The 20,235-nt window shown below is 43.8% G+C and overlaps 1 protein-coding gene across 1 annotated transcript in view; it reads left to right on the top strand.

Moving 5' to 3' along the window:
- Window positions 1-1,429: 1,429 nt before the first annotated feature.
- The window catches only part of SLC9A4 (solute carrier family 9 member A4), a 56,208-nt gene continuing 37,402 nt past the window's right edge, over window positions 1,430-20,235 (top strand). Inside the window, exons 1-2 of the mRNA XM_001491222.4 lie at window positions 1,430-2,280; window positions 5,851-6,314. Of these exons, the coding sequence (XP_001491272.3) occupies window positions 2,025-2,280; window positions 5,851-6,314 (720 nt within the window). The 5' untranslated portion in view covers window positions 1,430-2,024. The remainder of the gene's footprint in view (window positions 2,281-5,850; window positions 6,315-20,235) is intronic.

Genomic DNA, 20,235 nt, shown 5'->3' with positions numbered 1-20,235 from the left:
CAGGTAGGCTTGGCTGGCCACTAGGCCAGCTAGTCATGGGACCCAGCCACATGTGGCTGCTACAGGCACATTATTGGGTGGGGCAAGACCCTGGCAGAGCTGGCTGCAAAATCTGGTAGTGCACAACTACTGCAGTTTTTCTGGTAAGTGAGTTAGGCCCCCATTGTGGCTGGTTGGTAGGCCTGGGGGTGCACAACTGCTGCAGGCCCCCCGTGTGGCTGGCTACATGGCCCTACAGTACTTGGCTGCCTTGGATGCATTGGTGGGCAGGGCAGGCTTCTGCTGAGGCTAGCTACAGGCACACAGCTGTGGCAAGCTTGCTTTGGGGTGGGGCAGGCCTCTGGTGTAGACTGGCTATGTGGTCCTGCAGTGCTCAGCTGCCTCACTTTTACTGATGGGTGGGGCAGGCCCCAAGCACAGCAGTGCAGCAGTGTGCAACCATTTCAGGCATCAATGGGCAGGGGAGATCCTGTGTAGCTGTTTGTGAGCCTAGTGGTACAAGTTTCCTGCAGGCTTCCTGGTGGCTGGGGCTGGTCCTTGGGGCAGGCTGGCTGCACGCAATTGCCTTGGGTGCTCTAGTAGGTGCAGCAGACCTGTGTGCTAACAGGCTAGAAGAAGAATTCTAATGACACCTGCCAGGGTCTGTGGCAGCACAGCTCAATTAGGTCACAAGAATGGCTGCTGCCAGAGTCCCAGTCTGTCGCTGATGGGCCCAGCTGCCTCTTGCCTCTCTGGAATGAGCTCTGAGCTTAGCAAGTCTCTTTTACCAATGGACTATGCACTTTTCTATCTCATGTTTTTGTGCTGGTTTTCAGGTTGAGTGAGTCTGTGATGGGCCCTTTAAGAGAAGGTTTTCCTTTTCCTAAAGTTGTATAGTTTTCCTGGGCATATTCCCTGTTGGTTTTGAAAGTCAAGTATTTTGGAATCTTGTCGTTCTTGCGCTGAATCCAAGGGCTGGGTGCCTAGTGTGGGGCTCAAATCTCCTGCTTCTCTGGGAAAAGCTCTGTTCCTTTGACGTTGCTCCCAACTGTGAAGCGTCATGGCTAGGGTGTGGTGTTTTCCTCAGTAGGGCTGCATCTCAGCCTCTTCCACCCCTCTCTGTGTTGTCCTTGTTGTGGAGGTTCTTTTTATCCAGTTTCCAGCTTTCTCAGAGGAATTTGTTCCACAGGTATCGATATAGGTTTTTCGTATCTCGGGGAGGAGATGAATTCAGGATCCTGCTGCTGAGGCTCTTCCTACTGCTGCCATCTTCCAAACTCTGGCATAGTTATTAATAGCTCGTCTTTACTCAGAAGTGCCCTGATTGGGTTGATAATTAAGTAGTCACTTTAATTGTTCATCATTAAACGTGCCAAGGTGTTGTGTTGCAGCTGCCCACTAGGTGTCAGAAGTGGAACCTCCGGAGAACACTCAGGGAAAGCATTTCATCACAAAAGCCAAATCAGAGGAAATAATTAAGTGTAGCTCAAGAGCTACCTGCAGCCTTGACCATTCAAAACAAGCGAGCGAGCACAGGGAGGAGAGGAGGAGCAGGTGCGGGACAAGTAGCTCCTTCCCAGGATCCAGTAGAGAGGGAAGGATTCCCTTCCTGGTTAGAAGGACTCCACTGATATCTGGAAGGAGCACCGTGGAGTCCTTTTCAATTGTCACTCACGAGATGAAACCAGTGTGCAGCGAAGCGAAGAAACGGCTTTGAATGAAGAGAGATTTTCCCCTTCATAAACTGCTCATCACATCATGAGTGGATGATGGTCACACAGGTAGATCCCCGGGCTTTGACGAGTCTATTCAATGATTGATTGTATTTGAGCCAGAGGCTGAGCTGCCTGAACACAAATCCTCTAATTATGATTTGAAAGCATCTATACTCGGAACTCAGTGGCACACTTGGACTCTTCTTGGAAGGACCCACGGACTGTACGTATGCTACCTTTGACCCAGGTGGACGCCGCCGCTCTCTAGAAACCCTGCTGACTTCAGATGTGTGGCGTACAGTGGCACACAGGGTAGGACGAGCCCACAGCATGGGTTTTCAGGTGTTTGTGGCTTTCGGTCCTTGGAATTTGTTGCTATTGCTCGTAGCCCTGGAGTGTTCTGAAGCATCTTCTGATCTGAACGAATCCACAAATTCCACCACCCGGCATGAACCTAATGTTCAGTTTGCTGCTGCCAGCTCAGAGCCGGATGAGAACATACCTGTTTTTGTACTGGATTATGACTATGTGCAAATTCCTTATGAGGTCACCCTCTGGATACTTCTAGCATCTCTTGCAAAAATAGGTAAGTCCCCAAACACCTGGTTGTGGGAGTAGTTTCCCACATGAGACAGTGTACGTGAAAATGCCTTATGAACAGTGAGCTAAGAGGATTTTAACTGTTACCGCTATTATATCAAAAATTCTTTTCCCTTGAGTCAAGGGAAAGTCATAACTGCTTTTTAGAAAGCCATTTAGTGCTTCAGGGTTGTGCTTTGAAATTTAAGAGCATGCTTCCGGGTCCTGAGTTGTTTTGATTTCTTCTCATTTCAGGGTGGCAACCATGTGACATTATTTGGCATGGAAAGATCTCAAGTTCTATGCTTTAAAAATAGAGAGTAAGACAGGTAGACCTCAGAATGAGGCCCACTGGAGATTTCAGGACCTATATAATGATTCTTCTGTGGTATAGTCTTCCTTAATTCTTGGCCATGTAACCATGGGCTTCATCAATGATTCCCATTGTTTATTCTTTAAAAGTGGTATGCGCTCCCTGCAAATTGACAGAAAGCGAGGACCAAGACAACCACAGATGACTCTTATATCACTCTGTGATGGGATCTGGGGGCATATGAGTTGATATCTGTCAGTAAAATATTGGTTTACACCTGATCCAAATGGACCCAGTGGAGCACCTCTGGTTTCCTTTGTGAAATAAAGTAAATTCAAGTTAATGGTTTAAGTTCTAAGCAGAGTTCTTTGGCCCAAAAACCAAAGTGATGGTTTACACTCTGTGACCATTTAATCCTTAACTCCACTCCCTTGCCTCCTTAAAACCAGCTTATACCAAAGTGGAAAACTGATATGATTATCTTGATCATTAAGCATAACATCTCCTTTACCTCAGTAATGAGCTTTGTTAATTAAGTAGATAAATTGCCTTATTGAGATAGACTCTGTGAAACATTTTGATGCTTATTTACATTTTTCCTCTAGAACTGGTGTGAATATGGGTTGAGCCATGAGATCTGGCGGTTAACTCCTTGGCATCAGGACTGTGGACTCTGTCTATTCATCTAACTCCCTTCCCATGGATGTTGGGGTTACTGCTGTGTTCATTAGGTGCTCCTTCGTAACTGCTGTTCATTTTGAGCTAGTAAAGTGTGAAGATTGAATGGAAATTGTTACTTTGAAGAACGCTTGTGTGATTTGTCAAATGATTAAATTGCACAAAGCATCTCACATTATTTCTAAAAAGTGCTCAAGTACAAATGGCTTTCTAAAGAGAGAATATTCTCAGTCCAGAGCTAGGGGTCTAACACCTTTCATGCAACCACATGGACTCTGAGAATGTGCCTGTTGAAGGGCATGGAGCCTCTTCGTGCTACCGCTGGGTGGCACAACCTGGCTTAAGGCAGGTGCATGTTGGATCCACTTCAGGAAACTCTAGTCCTGGAAGCAGGACCAAACTGGGGAGACACAGGGCCTGAGAAAATTACAAATTAGAAAGTTCAGTGTGGTTAAGATAGCACTAACTGAAGAGGAAGAAGAAGAAGGAAGGAGGAGGGGGAAGAGGAGAAAGGTGTTGTTAGGAGATGGAAAGAGCAGGACTCTAGAAGGAGACCTTAAACCAGTCTTGAGGCCAGTGGGCTAGGTGTGTGGTTTGGAATAATGTCCCTTGGTACTAATGATGCTCCGTTGTATTCACCTGCCTGCTGATGTGAATGGAGAAGTTCAAAGCTGTGACCAGGAAAACTGACATGTTATTTGGATGGCTGAATCTAAAAATTCCTAAGGAGACATTCAATGGCTCTCCATGGCCTGTGGGAGAAAGCCTATATTCCTTAGCCCTGAATGCAAGACCCCCTGTTATTTGGCTCAAAATCACCTTCCAACTCTTCTTCCAATACTCTTCCCAATTGAAAACTTGCTCCAGGCAGGTGGACCTCCTCAGTGATTGTCAAATATCTGTCTGGGCCATCCTCTCTCTCTTCTTTTTCTTTTAGAGTTCTCCCCACCTAAAATGTCTTCCATTGTGTCATCCAACTATGTAAGTCCTACTCATTCTCCAACAACCTGTTCAACTTCTGTTTCCCATGTAAAAACTTCTCTCATGAACATTTAACCATTCACTCACTCATTTATTAACTTACATATTCTTTCAGCAAATAGACCAGCTATTAGGATAAGACACCTTGCTAAGTGCTTTGGAGATTTAAAGATGTATATCATTCCACCCATGTTTGAGGGGTTTAGAGATTAGTATGGGAGATAAGTCATGCACAAAAACATGGTAGAAAGGGATCATTGTTGTTAGACAATTACAGATAAAATGTTATAACAATTCGGAGAAAGACATATTATTTCCTTGGGAAGTGGTTGCGAAAAATCTTAACCTCAAAGATTGAGCTGGGCCAAATTAGGTTGAAGGAAAGGATAATCTAGGCAGCAATAATAGTATATGAAGACATAAAAAAGGGACCTGCAGAATGAAAAAGCTGTGGTTGACTGTAATGTGTGATTGCGGGATGTATAAAGATAGTGCAGGGTGTATGAAATATTGACTAGGAGAGAGCCCCAGGGTGACCCTCTGTGCTCTGATTTCTTATAGTATTTGTTGGTGTGTTCAATATGCACTATTACATAATTATACATTATATTGTTTTTGTCTTCTAACTTGTTACTGTTTTATTTCTAAGATTTTATCAGCAGTTGAAATTGTGGAAAATGTTTGGTCCTCAACCTCACAATACTTCCAGTGGGTGGTCTTGGCACAGGGATACTTGACAAGTACCCTCAGTGTAGGATCTTTGAGATGCTCTGTGAGCCTTCAGAGTCTTAGGTGGGGAATGAGACAAGCAGATGCATGCGGTGTAGAAAAGTCATCTGGCAGCAGGATGTGGAAAGGACTGCGGGACTGAGGGTGAGGTAGGAGATCAGGAAGACAGTGCAGTAATTAGGATGGGAAATGCGGAGACCCTAAATAAAGGCAATGGCTGTAGAAATGGAGAGGAGGGGATGGCCTTTAGGGGCAGCTAATGAGAGACATAAGTGATGAAACAGGAAGCTGATTGCAAGAAGGGGTGAAAGTGATGGAGTAGGGGGTTCATGAGAATGCATCTTGATTTCCCTCTCAAGAGCCTAACTAGATGGCAATGTTGTTGGCTAAATAAGGGAAATGAAATAAAGGGCTCTTAATTCTTCTCTATTTGTTTGGTGGAGAGGAAAATGAGATAAGGTAAGTTTGGAACAAGCTGAGCTTTAAGTGACCGTGATCTACTGTGTGAGCTTTAAAGGTGGGTTTTGCTTGAGTCAGAAGAGTTCCACCCTCTTCTCTCTTCTTCCGTCACGTGCCTCTCGGATCCCTGAAAGATGAGAAAGCAGGAAGGAGGATGCGGGAGGGGACAGCTGGCTGAGAACCATTCTGTAACCTGCACTGGACCTGGCATGTTAAACACTTTATCTTGTTTCAGGCCCCCACAGCACCCCCAGTTTCTGCTGCAGATGGGTCCTGAGGCTCAGAGATGCCAGCCAGCTTGCCCAAGGTCCCATCCACTTAGCTTTGAAAGATCTCGTGTACACCCATCTCCTGGTGTCTTAGTGGACAGCTGTTTTATCTGTGAACATCTAAATGTGGATCTCTGCTTTTTCCCAGGCTTCCATCTTTACCGCAGACTGCCAGGCCTCATGCCAGAAAGCTGCCTCCTCATCATTGTTGGAGCTCTGGTGGGTGCCATCATCTTTGGCACCGATCACAAATCACCTCCAGTCATGGATTCAAGCATCTACTTCTTATATCTCCTTCCACCCATCGTCCTGGAGAGTGGTTACTTTATGCCCACTCGGCCCTTCTTTGAGAATATCGGCTCCATCCTGTGGTGGGCAGGCCTGGGGGCCCTGATCAACGCCTTCGGCATTGGCCTCTCCCTCTACCTCATCTGCCAGATCAAGGCCTTTGGCCTCAGCGATGTCAACCTGCTTCAGAACCTGCTGTTTGGCAGCCTGATCTCAGCCGTGGACCCAGTGGCTGTGCTGGCTGTGTTCGAGGAGGCGCGTGTGAATGAACCGCTCTACATGATGATCTTCGGGGAGGCCCTTCTCAATGATGGCATTAGCGTGGTGAGATGTCAATGACACGTCCCCAGGGGGATGAGGGATCTGGGGTGTGGCTGGGGATAGGAGTCTGTCCTCAGCGCCAATGGAGAAGGCTGAGCAGGACTGGACCTAGCAGAACAGAGCTCGGCTTTGGTCACTGTCATGCAGTCCAAGTTCTGGTGACTTCCCTTAGGACCCGCATCGTGTGCATAATTGCTCACTAACACTGCTTGTCGTTCACTAGCCAACTAGCTTTAGAGGAGAAAAAGAAGAGAGAACGTATAATTCTTTAGTTAAAATTCAGTTTTTCAGTTAACAAGCAGAAGCTGTTGCTAAAGGGTCTTCTGTGTGTTCACACTAGGACAAGCAGTACTTATGTTTTTATTTCTCTCATTCACTGGACCTCACTCTCATTCCCTTTATATGCTTTTTGCCCCCCCCCCCCCAAAATGATGCATTAGACAATGAAGTTAAATAAAAGATAAGGGTAGGAAGAGAGGTGACAGGATTTGCAAAATGTGTTATCCTGGGTATCAGTATCAACTGCGTGGCTCACACGGGAAATGTGAAAGAGGCATTCTTGCTTAGGAATCCTTCTGGAGAGAAGCCAAGGAGGGGTAACGAGCTAGATCAACACGTAGCATTAAAGGCCCCGGAATGTCTTTGGCTGAGTGTGCTGGAATATTCCCAAGTAGTCATCTCATTGCTCAGTTTCATTGCATTACCACAAACATTCACCAGGTGTTAGTCCATGAGACTTTTAGATATACTTTGACATACTTTTCTTATTTTAAAATTGATATCACATCACATAAGTAATACTAGAATGCGTTTTCAGTGTCAAAGACTCAAACAGTACAAAATTATACAGCATTAAAAATGCAAAGCCTCTGCCTGTCCCGCCCTCACTCTGCGGGAGGCACCCCTTTAATCCGTTCGGGGTTCTCCCTCCTCGTGTGTTTTACATGCACGGACTTATATATGAGCATGGATGTGGATGTGTAGTACATCACATCAGTCGGATGGGATTATATTACATGCATCGCTTAGATGGAACGAGTCTTGGAATTCTTTCTAGACCTTTTCAATTGTTGTGTAGTATTTCACACATTACATTTACAGTGATTTATTTCACCATTTCTTTATGGATGGATATTCAGGTTATTGTCAATTTTTCCCTCTTAAAAACAATGTCATAGTGGAAATTCTTGTTTCTGCATGCATCTCTTTTTGGATTTGTGAATATTTTTATAGGATATATTCATGGAAATGAAATTTCCAGGTTAAAAAGTAGGTACATTTAAAAAGTTGAGGGGCCAGCCCAAAGGCGTAGTGGTTAAGTTCATGAGCTCCACTTCAGTGACCTGGGGTTCTCGGGTTTGGATCTCGGGCGTGGACTTACACACCACTCATCAAGCCATGCTGTGGTGGTGTTCTTCATAGAAAATAGAGGAAGATTGGCACAGATGTTAACTCAGGGCTAATTTCCGCAAGCACAAAGAGGAAACTTGGCAACAAATGTTAGCTCAGGGCCAATCTTCCTCACCAAAAAATAAACAAATAAATAAAAGTAAAAATTTGAAAGTTGCTTCTGTTTTAATCACCTCCTTTTCATCCAATTGGTGAAGGATGGATCCCACCATAGGATTACGGACTGACACCTGACATTAGACAGATGCGATCAATAACAGTTTATTAATCACATACACTCACAGCCTGGGAGAGGAGGACACCCTAGCCATGCAAGCCACATGGGGGCTGCCTTCAGGAACAGAGTGAACAACCAGGGGTGTGGGAGGCAGGCTTTGAAGTATCAAGAGTACGGGGTGCCTCCTGGTTCCCATAGGATTATGTAATTGGCTTGTTTGACTAATTCCAGGGGCTGGCTGGGGACTGACACACAAGACTCAGGAAACTGTGCCTGCTCCCATGGATAAGGAGGATTATTTGGCTAGGGGACTTGATCCGTGGAGTCAGACTGAGGAGGGGAACTTGCAGTTTAGGCCGTTCAAAACCCTCCCAGTTTTACCAAATGTTAAGGTAGAACATAATATTGGACCTTAATTTTAGTCCTTATACGACAGCTGCCAAGATTTTCCAGAAAGTCTTTATGGGCTTGCATTTCCATAGACAATGTATTGAGTGCATTTTTCCTTGTATTGTCAACAAGGGACATTATTTTCTTAATATTTTCCAATCTAATGAGCAAAAAAGGATTATTCTTTTTTTTTTAATTTGCATGATGATAGTAAGCATCTTTCCAATGATTCTGGATCATCAGTGTTTCTCATGCTGTAAATTGAAAGTTCATATCCTTTAAGGGTTGCTAGATTTAAAAAACGTACAGGATACCCAGGTAATTTCAATTTCATATAAACAATGAATAATTTTATTATAAAAGTACGTCCCAATTATTATACACAAATATTTCGTCTTTGGGACCACATGTTGTTTTATTTTTAATTGATTTATAGAAACTCAATAAATTATCTAAACTTTTGAATATTACGTAAAAACCAAATATTTCCTTCCATCCTGTCACTTAAATCTTTTTAGATTCTAGTGTCTTTTATCCTATACAAGTTTTAAACTTTTATGACATCGACCCTACTAGCATACTCTTTTATTGCCTCTGGATTTCATATTTTGTTTTCGGAGATTGTGCCCAAGCAAAGAACGTGCAAACATTATGTTTTTTATTTTTCCCCCTTTTACAGTTAATTATTTAATTCGTCTGGCACATAAATATTTTATCATGAGGACTTTACACAAAACTAGATAATACAGAGGGAAAAAGACTCTTGAAAAGTGAGCTAAGACATCCGGGGTGTGTTCACCAAGTGAACGAGGCCCCTACGTAAAGTCAGAAGTCGATCTCTTTACCCCTAACGAGAATGTCTAACTGATGAGCAAGATACTAGAGTCATCAGGCCTGCACCTGCTTTCTTTCTGGACAAGCTTCACAAAAAGCCAAGTTGTCAGGAAGTTGCCAGGGGAGCCTGGACTCCAGACTGCCATGGGGTCAGACATTTAATTTCTCAGAGTGTGGCCCTCAAGCTCGTGCTTCAGAATTACCCTGATGGGCTTGATGAGTATTCAGATGTCCAGACCCCATCCCAGACCCACGGACCCCGACTCGCTGAATTGGAGCCTGGGAATCTGTATTTTACAAGCCTCTCAGATGATTGCTGATGTTTGAGGACTACTGGTTTATTGCCTTTAGGTTGAGAGAAGCCGATGTACCTTGGTCTAAATGATGATATGTCTAGAACAAGGAACGCACACCTCTCCTCAGACTAGGTTAGATTAGGTCCAAGGGGATTAGATCAGGAAGCAAAACTTACGGTTTTGTTACAATGGAGTAAGTGTCCTTGGCTGGACACCTATTCCATCTCCGAAGGCAGTGCCTCTGAGCCATGATGCGTTCATTTCACAGTTCATCTCCCCGACGTACTCTTATTTCACTTCCATCCGAGTTCTTTGGGTTTGTTTGCTTATTGTCCTCCCCACTATTGGCAATGCCGTTGAGAGTGCTTATCTGAGATAACCTCAGGGCCACCTCCTGGCAGCCCATTCTGCGGTAATTATTCATCCTTTCTCTCACAAGTTATTAGAGAAGTCTAGAAGTGACTTTCTAAATACCAACTCTTTAGTTTTCACAGGACACATCCTTTCTTCATTGGGAACTCTATAATACAATCCGCAAAAGTTCTTTCCAAGAAATAGTCTTTTTCAATTACCAACGAAAGCATTGACTCTGTTGCCTCTTTGATGCTGCCCCTGAACTTGAGACTCTGATCTCACCCTGAATTTTGCCTAGATTTTACATCTAAAGCCAAACAAAGCTGGGTTTCTGGTTGGGGTTTCTTTGCTAGCAACATTTGTTTGACTTTCCCAAAGTTTAATTGCTTCCACTTGGACATTTTTTAAAATGATAATTTCACAATAAAATTACAATATTCAAGTGTCCAGAGTATCTGCTGAGGAAACTGCCGTGACCTCCAGTGGGCGAAGTTGCTGTTGCGTTGGCTCCAAGGGGGTTGCCCACACGTCACTCCCGGGTCACTGTGTGGTCACCCACAGCACAGTGAGTATTAAGTGTGTGCTGGGGCACTTCTGCGTCCCTATGTGAAACCGGAGAAGCTCCAGGGCCGGAATTAGAAAGAAGTTTGCAAGCAACTGGTATTTAATGCAGTCCAGTTGTATTTTGAGCCAAAGGCCTTGAACTCACCCTTTCATTGAGGAGGGAGCCTTCTCAAGGGCAGCAGTCACAAGCAGGCTCTTTCAGCAGAGAGTCTGAGTCATCTAGAAAGTGATCTGTGGTTAGTGGCTTACACATGACAACTCTACAGATCTTTAACCACCAAAGAGCTGCCTTCTCGCTGAAGAGAGGAGCTGCTCCAGAACTGTTGTAGGATCAATGAACCCCATCCTCCAGGTCTCTTGAGCCACTGATTTCTCCCTCTTGCTGACTATTTTAGGATATGACTCTTATCACCAGAACATACCCTTAAGGGTAGGCACAGGGAGCAGAGAGAAAAACCCAAGTAGCTTGATAGCTAGTATCCCCCGCTGAATCTCATGACCAAAATCACAGCAAGAAGAAAGGCGCTGCTACTATATCCAGGCGCTGTACTGGCTCACTTTTACATTTATTATTTTATTAAATCTTTAGATTTTACTGTGAGGCATGAATTAATACCCACGTTTCACAGATGAGGAAAATAAGGCAAAGGAAGTTAAAATAAACTGAGTGAGGACATACTGCCTGGCCAGTGACAGACTGGACATGGGTGTTCAGGTCTGTCTCATTCCAATCTCTTTCCTTTTCTTCCCACCTTTTGAATTTTCCACTCATGGAGCTGGGAGGGACAGGAGAGAGCCCATGTGTCACCAATAAGGAGACTGGGCTCACGTCTAGTTAGTAGTGAAGCCAGTGCTCTTGCTCCAAATCAGAATTGGCTTGATTCGCTTAGTCCGATGTGTGGCTCCAGGAAAGAATCTGATTGTCTTTGTGCCTCATTCCTGTCAAATTGGGATGACGATATTGCTTAGCTCCTAGAGTTGCTGGAAAATTCATATTAAGCTCTTAGTACAGTGAGTGCCCAGCATATAGTGAGCACTCAATGAACGCTGGCTGTTATCTTTCTATTGCACCAACTTATGAACATGGCACGGTGGTTGGCTGGCTCTTGGGAGGCAGTTGGTTTTAAATGTGGCACTGCCTCATTTATTGTCAGCAGTTTGTCCTTCCATTATATTCTTCCTTGGTTTTCCTGGATCAGCTTGTTGAATGAGCAACCGGGTGATGCCACCATGGTTTCTATCACCTCCCAACTCTCCCCATCACCCTCCTCCTCCCACTCATCTGAGAAGTTGGAAAGGCCAGGACCGCCCAGGGCTGAGATGTGAATGCAGGCAGTCTGGCTCCAGAGCATCTCTGTTTCTAACTGCTGCCCCGTGCTGTCTCTTCACAACCTCTCCCTCTCGCCCTCCCACTTTCTTTTCCTCTGGTTCTCTCCTTCCCTGAGTGATCTCTTCATTTGGCATCTTGCTGACACTGTAGTCCACTCTCCAGGAATACTAGAATGAGAGTGGTAGAGAGGGGCAAACTAAAATTTCTGAGCACAGACCTCGGGCCAATCACATTGAAGGGTGCTTTATATAATTTTCCTTATTTGAGCCTCATAACAGCCTAATGTGGTGGGGACTGTTGTCCCCATTTTGTGAGAGCACAGTATGTAGTGGTTAAAAGCAGCGACTCCCCCCTCACCAGATCAAGAGGTCTGGGGTCACATCTCTATACTGGCCGTTCTTGGTCCTTGGAGCCTCTCAAGTGAGTTACCAGGTCTCTGTGTGCTTAAGTTTCCTCATTGTTATTTTTATTATAAAGACACAGACTGTCAGAGAAGTAATTTATTTATTAAATATAATTTCTTCTATGTGGCTCAATATCCAAAAGACATCGTGGAAAGTGGCCCTGCCACTGCTTTTCCCAGCCAGCGGTCAATAGCAACAGTTTCTTAGCAGAGACCTTTCATTCAATTTCCCCCTCTCTTTATTACGCATTCTTGTTGCTGGCATTAGATCCTAAATTTCCTGATGCCTTATGCCAGAATTCCTTTGCCCTCTTCTCATCTCATCTTTTCATCCTTTTATCAGCCTAACTTTGCTAATTAGTTGCCTGTTGATCCTCGTGATTTCTCTCCTAGCAGCTCTGCCATCATCACGGGACCCATCATGAGCGTTACAGGAGGTGCCGGTAAATGACTGTAATGCAGGAATGAGTGGCGCGCAGAGAGTGAATAAATGGATGAGGGAGGGAGTGATGGGGACCGTGAGAGGCTGTGCAGAGGCTGTGCTTGCCCTAGGGCTGACCTGCAGCTCCAGATACTCTCTGGTGACCACAGCCCTCCTCCCTAGAATGACACTCCATTTGAATTTAGATTTGTCAGGGAAGCTGGGAGCAAACCGAGGTGTTCTTCCTCCAACAAACTGCCACCACTGACTTCAGAATTGCTCCCTCAGCTGCAGTGCTAGAATGGGATGAAATCACCAGCAGGCATCGGGGCAGAGAAGGGTCCCAGTGTCCTTCCTTCCCACACCTTCACAGAGCCCCTGTCCACCCTGGTGCTGTCCTGGGCCCTGGGCACGTGCAGATGAACTGTGTGCCTCAAGCCCATCAGGCGATCACTCAGTGGCAGAGGGGCAGTCACAGACCCCGCTGGTTGTGAGGATGAGGTGGCGAGCTCAAACCAAGCAAGGGCCGTAGGGAGCAGCTTGCCAGAGGAAGCTGCATTTGATCTGGAAAAGATTAAAGAAAACCTTTCATTTGGTAGTGAATTTTTCTTCATGATTCTCTCTGGTTTATATTTTCTTGCCTTAAAGGAGTCCTAGCTCCAGCAACGTCCCATTCAAGAGGCCGTAACATGTGGCCAAGAGCGTGGACAGCAAGGCCATATGCCTTAGTTCAAGTCCTGGCTTCACTACTTGCAGACTGTGGGACTTTGTGGGAGTTAGTTAACTCCTCTGGGCCTCAGTTTCTTTTCTGTAAAATGGAGACCAGGTTGTGTGAGGGTGAAAGTGAGTTGATACACCTGAGCATTTAAAACGGTGCCTGGCTCCAAGTGAGTACAGAGTGTTTGATGTTTGCAATATTATGATTTACAATAAGAAATATATATTTGGTCTTCATCCCCATTCAGGGCATAGAGTTCATAAAACCCTTAGAATGTCCTAAGTGACGAGAGTGATAAAAGTGTCCTCTGCTATGTTAATGAGGTGACTTTTGGAAAGCCCCTAGGTTACCTAAGGGGGGCTGGCTGCAGTGGAGCCAACCATGAGATCAGAGGGTTGGAACTTTCAGTCCCCCCAAGACCTCTTGGGAGGAGAGAGGGGCTGGAGGTTGAGTTTAATCAAGAATGGCCCGTAATTTAATCAATCACGCCTGTGTAATGAAGCTTTTGTAAAAGCACAAAATGCCTGGCTTTGGAGAGCTTCCATGTCGGTGAACAGGTGGAGATGCAGGTAGAATGGCGCCTGGAGACGGCGTGGAAGCTTGCCTATGCATCTCTTCCATCTGACTGTTCCTGAGTTATGTCTTTTTATAGTAAACCAGTAATCTAGTAAATAAATCTTTCTCTGAGTTCTGTGAGCTGCTCTAGCAAATTAATTGAACCCAAGGAAGGGGTCATTGGAACCTCTGTTCTGTAGCCAGTTGATCAGAAGCACAGGTGACAACCTGGACTTGTGATTGGCCTCTGAAGTGGCGGGGTGTTTGTAGGATTGAGCCTTTAGCCTGTGGGATGTGACACTGTCTCCAGGTAGATGGTGCCAGAATTGAGTTAATTGCTTGGTGGTGTGGGAAACAAAACACACATGTGGGAATGGGTGTTGGAATCAAAGTGTTATTAATAGAACTTTACCTACACGGGTGCTTCTGAGCCACAGCTCTCTCCTCACATCCTAAGTGGTGATGCATGGTTGTGTTGTCCATCTGTCTGGACTTTGCAGTCTCACCTTTTCCTAGGGAAGGGCTGTGCACAAACTTGAACAGACTCTTTAGTGGGGAGTAGTAGACAACTTTTTCTTGTCCTCTTTGTATGTCTGTTTCCTTTTATTTTATTCAGTTTCCTAGTTTCCTCCTAGGATAGGAGGAGAGAGGCCCCAGATACCTTTACAAGTAGACACTTTTCTCTGGCCAAGAATATATGGAGCTCAGTGTGGAACAACTTACATGTCGTGTGGTCTTGAGCAGTGACTCAATCCTTTTATGCCTCCATTTCCTCAGGAGTAAAATGAGAATGATTAATCTGACCTCAGCGGGTAGTTTTGAGGAGTATGTCCAATAAGACACATGGCTGCCTGGCACCTAGGGGGTGATGAGCAAACGTCCCCCTGCCTTCCCATATTCAAGAGGAGGTTCCACACAAGACAGGCCACCTGGTTGATGTCTCTCCGCATAGAAATGGGGAAAAGGCCTAAACCTCTCAGACAGGACCATGCAACATTCATTGGTTGGCTTCAGGTGCCTGGGGAGTGAACTTCACCCTCCTGCAGGGGCTCAGAAAGTACACCTGAGCTGTGAGAGGTCTCCCTCGGGGCTGCTTCTGACCCCCGTCGGGGAGGGCAGGTGGCCGGGGCCCACCCAGCACAGGACCCAGGCATTTCCTTCAGACACGCACTCTCCTCACAATATTAGAGGTTTGCCTGGTGAGCTTCTCCTCAGCCCACAGATGCTATTGGCAGTGAGATAGGGTGCTGGCTGTGGGGGCCTATTGTGTGTGTGTGCATGTGTTTGTGTGCATGTGTGTGAGGTAACACACACAAATAGATTGGGACCACACTTGGACCAGGTTGGGGAAGCGGGAGGAGATGGGAGAAATGAGGAGCAGAGGGCACTCTGTCTGGGTCCCAGCAAACAAGGACGTTGGAGGGCTCAGGGTTCACCAACACAGAGGGGCAAATCTGATTCCTAAACTTCCCCAACTGAACGACACCTTTAACTCCTGTGTGTCTGGGGTCTATGCTGCAGACTCTCTTAACCAGCAGCTTGACATACGTGCTCCTTAGGCACGTGCTACTAATTCAGAGACATGCTGAAACAATGCAGGGTCAGAGAGGAACCCTTCAACCATTATTTCATTGGAATTCCTCAAATTTTATTCACAAACACTTGTTTGGTTCATTTTCTTCTGGTTAAAGAAACAGAATGATTGAAGTTTGAATTGTACAAATTGCGTTTCAACCCACCTACGCCATGAGCCCCTTATGGGGGGTTGGAACTCGCTCCAGTTCACAAGGGCAGGAAAAAAGAGTAAAGTCTCCCTGGGCATCAAGTTGTCCTTCCTCCGTCAGGAGGTGAGGTTGAGAAGCTATGGAAATGAATTTGGAAGAGAAACACTTAGGGAGAAAAGCAAACTCTTTAAATCTTTAGGAGATCATCAGAATGAGCACGGAAAAGCATGTGGAAGCGGTTCTTTCAAGGTCATAACAACCACGCCCTGTGCACCAACTGTGCTGAGCCGGGCATGCAGAAGCAAGCAAGCATTGTCCCTGCCTTTGAGGAGCCACAGCCATGAACACTTGACTTATTTCTTTCCATTTGTAAATTATTGTTACCCCAAACCACAGACCTACCTATTCTTCTGTATTTTCTTATGGTCCTTTCAAGCCATAGAAATTTCCTAGGAGATTACATAATACGTTATGTAGAAATCTACATTATCTAGAAATCACTGACTTGGGAGAAAAGCCTAGAACTCCAGACACAGCCAAGAGAGTCTCCTGGTTCAGTGGTTTTCAACAGATGCCCCACCCCCAACCATACGTCTGTGTGCATTGTCAAGAGTGTGTTGGGTTGTGGTGTGGAAAAAATATGCTCAGTATCATGTGAAAAGTCCCATGAGCTGGCTGTTTGGAAGGAGGCTGTAGACAATGATTATGTAAAATGAACAGTATCCAGCAGAGCCTGTTGCGCAGGCCCACGCAGTAACTTTACATCCAGGTGATAGGTCAGAGAGGAACCGCTGATTCAGGCTCCAGGCTGTGGTGATCCACACTTCACTCCTGACCGCCCAGGATCGGCTTTGGTCATCAGTGAGCGTTAGACGAACAGCATGGGAGAAAACTGAGAGATCCTGAAATCCAGCTTCTTTATTTTACAAATAAAGCTCAGTCCTGTTTGATTGAGCCAGAGTTCCCCTGAGTCTGAATAATTCATTTATCCATCCTTCATTCGTTCATTCATTCATAGCAGTTACTTGCTGTCAGAAACTGCTCTTTCCTCTGTGCCAGAGTGACCTTCTCAGAAGCAGCAAATCACTGGGCCGGGCTTCAGTGAACTTAATTCTACTGGTCACAATGATGTATGCTTTTAGAGTTCAAAAAGTTTTGAGGTTAAACAGCCTTCAAATTACTTTTCCTGTCATAGAGATGTAGTAACACTAGACAGTGAAAAATAGTCCTCTGGGCATTTGCTCCAGGTTGGTGTGGGAAGTGAGAGAAGGGAGAGCTTGCTGGGCTGGGCCAGTTTCTTGGAAGATATCTTGGGTGAGGAACAGGTATTGGTGAGGTGGGTGGTTACTATTAGCTTAGTTTCGAACTGCTGAGTTTGAGATACCTACAGGCTGTTGAAAAGAATTTTTCTATAATTTTAGAAACAAGAGTCTGGAGCCTGGGGGAGAGATCGAAGGGAAATGCATGTTTGGGAGCCATTGGTGGGTAGGTGGTCATTGCATCTATGACATATGGCAGTCCTCCACCCTACCATTCTTCCAGCTGAGAAGAATTTTCAAATTTTTTAAACTGAAAAGCAGTTCCTTAAAGAAACGTGTTTGCTGCACCCTAAGTCAATAAAATCCTGCCGCTCACACTTCTCTTCTGTTTATTAAATTTTCTGACGACTGTGCACGTCATCTTCCTGGTCTCTGTTCTCTGAGGTTATAAGCAACGAATGTGCAGGGATCTGAAGCCTAGGAGAGCTGGCGAATCCCGTGCTTCATCTCCTGTCCTGGGGCACAGACCTTCTTTTACCTTCCTTTAAGAGTGGAGTAAAGGCTTCTTCCCCTCTGTCTTTTACATCGTTTGCAGTGCCTGCTGGGTAATTTCTGGTTTTCTTGGTTGATTTCCTTTAACAGTCAGAGCAAGTGGTTGTTAAGGACCTGCTCTAGGACAGAGGCTAATGTGTCAAGGCCCCTTCAAACAAGATGGAAAATTAACTGGATTCGTTATTTAATTTCCTGTGTAAGCTTGATGACTGTGGTTCTTTCTGATATTCTCCGTTCCTTTCCACCATCTGACATCAGTAAAGATCATTTTTACTGTAGTGTGCTGTGACTCTGAACTTTTAATCCTTTTTACACATATGTAGAGTCAGTAATCGGTTAGGCGTTTTGTTTGTAAAGAAGTGAGTTTATGGCAAGCTCAAGTAAAGAGAATTGATTTCCCTGGCAACGAGTCACTGTCCTTAGCTGCTTTCCAAAAGTCATCTTCTTAACATAAACTCCGTTGTGGTAGAAAGGGACTTGTTATGAAAATCAAGACAGCCATTTCACCTTTATGACTCTGAAGCAATTTCAGGAACTGAGGACAAGAGACCAATTATTATAACAAAAGATGCTCCCGTTGCTCTTATAGCTCAAAAAATTCCAAGGGTCTTGGGAGCTGTGAGCCAGGAATCATGGACAAAGGCCAAATACATATGAGGAATATATTTTTGGCCATCTGGATGACCAAACAAATATTTCTTATAAATCACAATATTGCAAGGAGTGATCACCTTCAAACTCACACTATGAGGCTATCTTTACCCTGATACCAAAACCAGGCAAAGGTAATGCCAGGAAAGAAAACTACAGACCAATATCCTTCATGAATATAGACCAAAAATACTTAAAGAAAATATTAGCAAATCAAATTCAGCATTATATGACAAGGATAATAAGTCATGACCACAGGTACATCCCAGAAATGCACATTTCTTTAACATTGAGAAAAACCTATCAATGTAATTCACAATGTGAATAGAATAAATGATTTTATCAATAGATGCAGAAAACCATTTGACGAAATTCAATACCCATTTATGATAGAACATCTGGCAAAGTAGAAAGAGTAAGTAATTTCTTCAACATGATAAAGAATATTTATGAAAAACCTATAGCTAACATTATATGTAAGGCTATCCACTCTCAATATTTTATTTATTAGGCAAGGGGAAAAACGCATAAAAACAAGATCACTAAGGAAATAGTGCATATGTCTCTTTTTGTGGATGACCTGGTGGTTTATCTAGAAAATCTTCAGGAATAAAACAAGTACTAGAATTCATCAATTTAGCAAGGTCACAGGATATAAAGTTAATGAACAAAAATTAATAGCACTTTAGTATTGTAGTGGCAAAAAACTTTAAATACTAGTGGCAAAAGAAAAATTTTAAATTCCATTATAAGTACTTTCAAAACAACAATACTTAGAAATAAGTTCAACAAAGCTGTGCAAAAGGCTTTCACTGAATATTATAGAACATTGTTGACAGGAATTAGAAGACCTAAATAATATCACGTTTGTTAATGGAAGACAGTTTTATTAAGAGGTCAGTTTTCTCCCAGTTGATCTATAGATTCAAAAAAATACCAATCAAAATCCCAAGAGACTTTTATTTTTTTTTTTAGAAATCGACAAGCTGATCCTAAAATCTGTATGGAAGTTCAAATGACATAGAATACACAAAGCAATTTTTAAAAAGAAGACCAAAGATAGAAGACATTTGACTTGCTATAATGCCATGTTAATTACAATAAAGCAATAAAATCACAATATTGATTAAACAGTAGATATGACATCATGGAGGAGAATAGAAAGTCCAGAAACAGACTTACACATATATGGTCAATTGATTTTTGGCAAAGGAACCAGGGCAACTCAATAGAAAAGGAAGGCATGGTGCTGAAATAACTGATATCCATGTGGAAAATATGAAAATTACCCCTTACCTCAAACCAAATTCAAAATTAGCATAAAATGTATCATAGACTAAATGTAAAAGCTAAAATTATAAATCTCATGGGAAAAAAATCTTTATGACCTTGGGGAAAGCAAAGGACAAAAAAAAGCACAAAGAACAGAAGGAAAAAAATAATAAATTGGATTTTATCAAAAGAAAACATTTTGCTTTCAGAATACACTATTAAGTAAAGAAAAAAGCAAGCCACAGAATGGAATAAAGTATTCACTATGCATATATCTCACAAAAGACTTACATCCGGGATATGTAAAGAATTTTATTACTCAATAATAAGAATATGAACAACTCAAAAATGGTTAAAAGACTTGAGCAGCTACATCATAAAAGATGATATACAAGTCATCAATAGGTACATGAAAATATGCTCAACATCTTTAGTAATCAGGGAAACAAAAATTAAAATCACCATAAGATCCCACTGTACACCCTTTAGAGTGGCTAGAATTAAAAATTCTGACAATATCAAGTGTTGACAAGGATATGGGATAACTGGAAATCTCATACATTTCTAATGGGAACAGAAAATGATCCAATGACTTTGAAAACAATTTGGCAGTCACTATCGACTGAATGGTTGTGTCCCCCCCCTAAATTCATGTGTTGAAACCTAATCTCCAATGTGATGGTAGTTGGAGATGGGGCTTTTGGGAGATAATTAGGTCATGAGAGCGGAGCCCTCATGAACGGGATTAGTGCCCTTATAAAAGAGGCCCCAGAGAGCTCCCTTGCCCCTTCTGCATGTGAGGACCCAACCAGAAGACAGCTGTCCTAGAACTTAGGAAGTGGGCTATCATTAGACACTGAATCTGCCAGTGCCTTCATTTTGGACTTGCCACACTCTAGAACTATGAGAAAATGAATTTCCGTTGTTTATAAGCCACTCAGTCTATGATGTTCTATAGCAGTCCCAATGGACTG

Source organism: Equus caballus, chromosome 15 (genome assembly GCF_041296265.1).
Source record: "Equus caballus isolate H_3958 breed thoroughbred chromosome 15, TB-T2T, whole genome shotgun sequence".
Lineage (NCBI taxonomy): Eukaryota > Metazoa > Chordata > Mammalia > Perissodactyla > Equidae > Equus > Equus caballus.
Note: the sequence above shows the minus strand (reverse complement) of the source record. Positions and strands in the feature narration are given on the sequence as shown.